This window comes from Rhinolophus ferrumequinum, chromosome 10 (genome assembly GCF_004115265.2).
Source record: "Rhinolophus ferrumequinum isolate MPI-CBG mRhiFer1 chromosome 10, mRhiFer1_v1.p, whole genome shotgun sequence".
NCBI lineage: Eukaryota > Metazoa > Chordata > Mammalia > Chiroptera > Rhinolophidae > Rhinolophus > Rhinolophus ferrumequinum.
The window spans coordinates 60,280,765-60,284,244 of record NC_046293.1 but is presented as its reverse complement, the minus strand read 5'-3'; the positions used below and the strand labels follow the sequence as shown (position 1 = coordinate 60,284,244).

At 49.5% G+C, this 3,480-nt stretch overlaps 1 protein-coding gene across 1 annotated transcript; it reads right to left on the bottom strand.

Annotated features, from left to right (window-relative positions):
* Nucleotides 1-392: 392 nt before the first annotated feature.
* Nucleotides 393-2,952, bottom strand: LOC117028718 (uncharacterized). Its single transcript, XM_033117603.1, has one exon. The coding sequence runs from the start codon at nucleotides 2,050-2,052 to the stop codon at nucleotides 1,108-1,110; it is 945 nt and encodes a 314-aa protein (XP_032973494.1). The 5' UTR covers nucleotides 2,053-2,952; the 3' UTR covers nucleotides 393-1,107.
* Between the last annotated feature and the right edge of the window lie 528 nt (nucleotides 2,953-3,480).

Below are 3,480 nucleotides of genomic sequence, written 5' to 3'. Positions count from 1 at the left end.
AGAAAAGTACTCAAATTTACAACCGATGCATCTAAGTGAAATTAAAATTTAAAAGATATAATTATCTTCTTTTCCACCCACACAGACTTCATGGTATTTAAAATACCAAGTAATTTCATTAGCTATGCAAATTAAATTTTCTTTATAAAAATTCTATTTTTCTCTTTAGACTATTGGTACTTTACGAGTCAAAATGGGCGTCATTGGATTTTAAACCCAAAGTATCCAGAAACCATACTTTTAACTCCTACCTGGATCCTTTCCACTCATACTAAAATGCAATGCAAAAATAAAATATATAAATAATTACGAGAATCAAAGGGAAAAAAAACAACAGAAAAAGAAACCCCAACCACACCATCAGAATTTGAGCCCCCAAAGTTAAACTAAAAAGAAAAAAAAACACTCCACACTGCAGAAAGAATTTATTTGCCTCATTAAAAAAATCTCAACAGTGCATTTAACTGTACATTCAACCTTCTCATTCGAGGAGTTGCAAACAAAGTTTAAATGGAAACGTTTAATTGCTTTAGGTTTACAGTTTTAAAACTCTTAAATTTACCGAGGGAACATATCAAAACGCCAGATTTCAAATGTTTTAAGGCATAAACTTTATAATTAATGGGTCTACTATTCTGCCTCCAAAGCCAGTTCTGCACGACAGGATAGTTCACTCTACTCCGATCTGCAGCTAAAGCACGAAGTAAAATAGGTGCAAACTAAATCCTGCATCACCTGAAAGAAGTGTTAAAATTATTGAGGGTGGAAAAGTTGTCATCATCTTACACAATTTCACTCCTTCCTTCAAGAGTAAAAAGCGAACTGAAAAGCTTAGCTCTTTCCCCCCAGCTTTAAAAATGTCCCAGTCCACCCTTCTCCCCGTAATTCCTTCTTCCCTCTAGGAATATGTAAAACTAACGGTTTCCGCGGTGGCCGCGCCGGCCGGGGCTCCGCAGGCTGTCCCCGCGCTCCGAGCTCCGGAAAACAAAGGGGATTCCCAGCCATTGTCCTCCGCTGAGCATCACCAGCACTAGCAAGGCAGTAGCTTGCGCAGTTATCTCCACAGCGGGCAATGTCACAACCCGACCAACAGCACAAACTACTACCTCAGCCAGGGCCATGGTGTCGGGGAGGCACCGGACCACGCTGAGGGCGAGTGAAGCGGCTCCGGCGCTCCTCCGTCCTTCCTCCGCCGCCGAAATCTGCCTGGCGCCTCTGCCCTTCCCCGCCGCCCCACGCCCGCCCGGAGACCCCGCCCAGCGCCGCGCAGCTCAGCCGCACCGGGCGCGCCCCGAGAGCCCGGGGGATCTTAGGCGGCGCCGCGGGCAGGCCCGACCAGGCGTTCTCTGCGTAACCGACCTCTCTGGAAAGAGAAACGGTGCGGAGACGTCGTGGCGGAGGCTGACGCTCCTTCCCCTGCCCCAAGGGGAGCTCGTCCCCTGAGCCACTCAAAAGCAGGAAATGGGCGGCAAACGCGCAGCCACACGCCAACTGGCTCCGCACGGTCCCCGAGAAGCCGCGAGCAGCGCTCCCGCGCTTCGCACGCCAGAAGATCCGGGCCGTCCCCGCCGAGCTCCCGCCACGTCTCTGGGCGCGCCGCTCGCGCCCCTCCCCGCCCTGAGCCCGCGGAAGGGCCTGGGCGGCGGCCGGGCCGCCACCGGCGCCACGCTCCCAACATCCGCCGCCAGGTCCGCTCTTCGCACGGGTGAACGCCCGGGGCGCTTCCCGCAGAGGCGGACACCCGCTCCGGCGCCGCGGTAACGAACGAAGGCACGGCCCGGAAGTCCCCAGCCACACACTCCCCAGGACCCTCCACGGTAATCCGGTACACCTTAGCAGGAGGCGAGAAAAAAACAAAAACCCCGAAAAACTAAAACCGGGCCGAGGCGGGTTGCGTGGCAGCGGCGGCTCAGCGCGCGCAGACACACGACCCTTCTCGCGCTCCGCCGCTCCTGTGCGCCGGGACGAACCATAGAGATCACTTAAGGAGGCTCGCGCGCTACTCCCCAACACGTGACCGCCCCGCCAGGCTGCCCCCACCCGCGCCGCCATCTTACATCCGGGACACGGCGGTGTCCGCTTTCCCCGCCTTGGCAAGCTTCGACGTGTCACTAGACATCAGCCCCCAAAGGGGGGACCCGATTCCACGTCACCAAAGTGCTGAGGACCCTAGCCATGCCCCCCAATCCGCTGAACGGGGCAAAGTGGAGCACCTAACTTCGCCCGGTGTCGGCCCGCAAAGAAAATGGCGGCACTTACCACCGTCTAAGTTGACACGTTGTACTCTGTCTGGGGTTTAAAGTTTCCGGCACCTCCTTTTCTATCCCGCAAGGACACAGCCATTCGCGCTCCACCCCGCGGCGTGGCCACCGTGCTACATTCCTTAGAAAACCGGCGGGAAAGCCGCTGCACGGCTCCTTTTAATGCGCAGGCTCCCGGGATTAGTGGGTTGCCTTTTTTTTCCTTAAAGGCCAAGTTTGGGAGAAGGTTGACTGCCGGGAGCCTCAACTGCTGCCGGGCCAGGAATGTTACTTTTTTGCTCCCATTTAGGGATTTTTGTAGTAAGTTAAAATCATTTTAAAGAAAAAGTAAGCAGGGGTTGTCTGATAAAATACAGGACGTCCAGTTCGAATTTCATATAAACGAATATTGTTTAGTATTCTCTGTACTAAAAAACCTCGTTATCTGAACTTCAATTTTAACTGGGCGTCCTATATTTTTATCTGCTGAATCTGGCTATCCTCTTATCACGGCACTGAAAACCCACACTACACATTAATAAAAGGAAAGAATGGAGGAATTGGAGAGTGTGTTCAGACTTGGGACTCACTGTACACAGTGATTTTGATCCTTTCTTGGAAGCCCAAGGGCTAAAATCCAGAATCTGGCAACAACGTATAAGGGGCATCCATGTGTAATTCCTTTTCGAAAAAGGAAGATTTTTCCCTCCTTTAAACCAGTACAATATATTTTTAGTAACATCCTCTCGCCAAGAAGCTCATTGCAAATTAAAGATTACGTAACACTGTCGTTTCGTTTCTATTATATATGGTATTGGTGATGGGACACAATTTTTTGAAAAACAAGTTTTCAAATTACAAAGCATCCTGCCTGACATGTTTCAAAATAAATATATACAAATTTAAAAAAAAACGATATGCTTATTCTCATTTTAAAGCAACTGCTAAAGGCAGTCTGCCTAGGATGTACAATCTGAACTATTTCCAATTAACAATATTTACTTTTGTGTGTATACAAACCACACTTGAATTAAATACTTCATTTGATAAAGCGTAAATTTGACTCTGCATCACAATGATGCTTACCAGAAAGTCTATAGAAACCAATAGTTTCGTTATGATTCGCATCACCCTATCCTAATAAGCAATGATTAGGTTGCCAGGCATCACCTCTCACTGCTCCTTCATCGCACAGGGGACCACGTTATCCTCCACAGTAGCAAGTGCCATTTGTCATAAT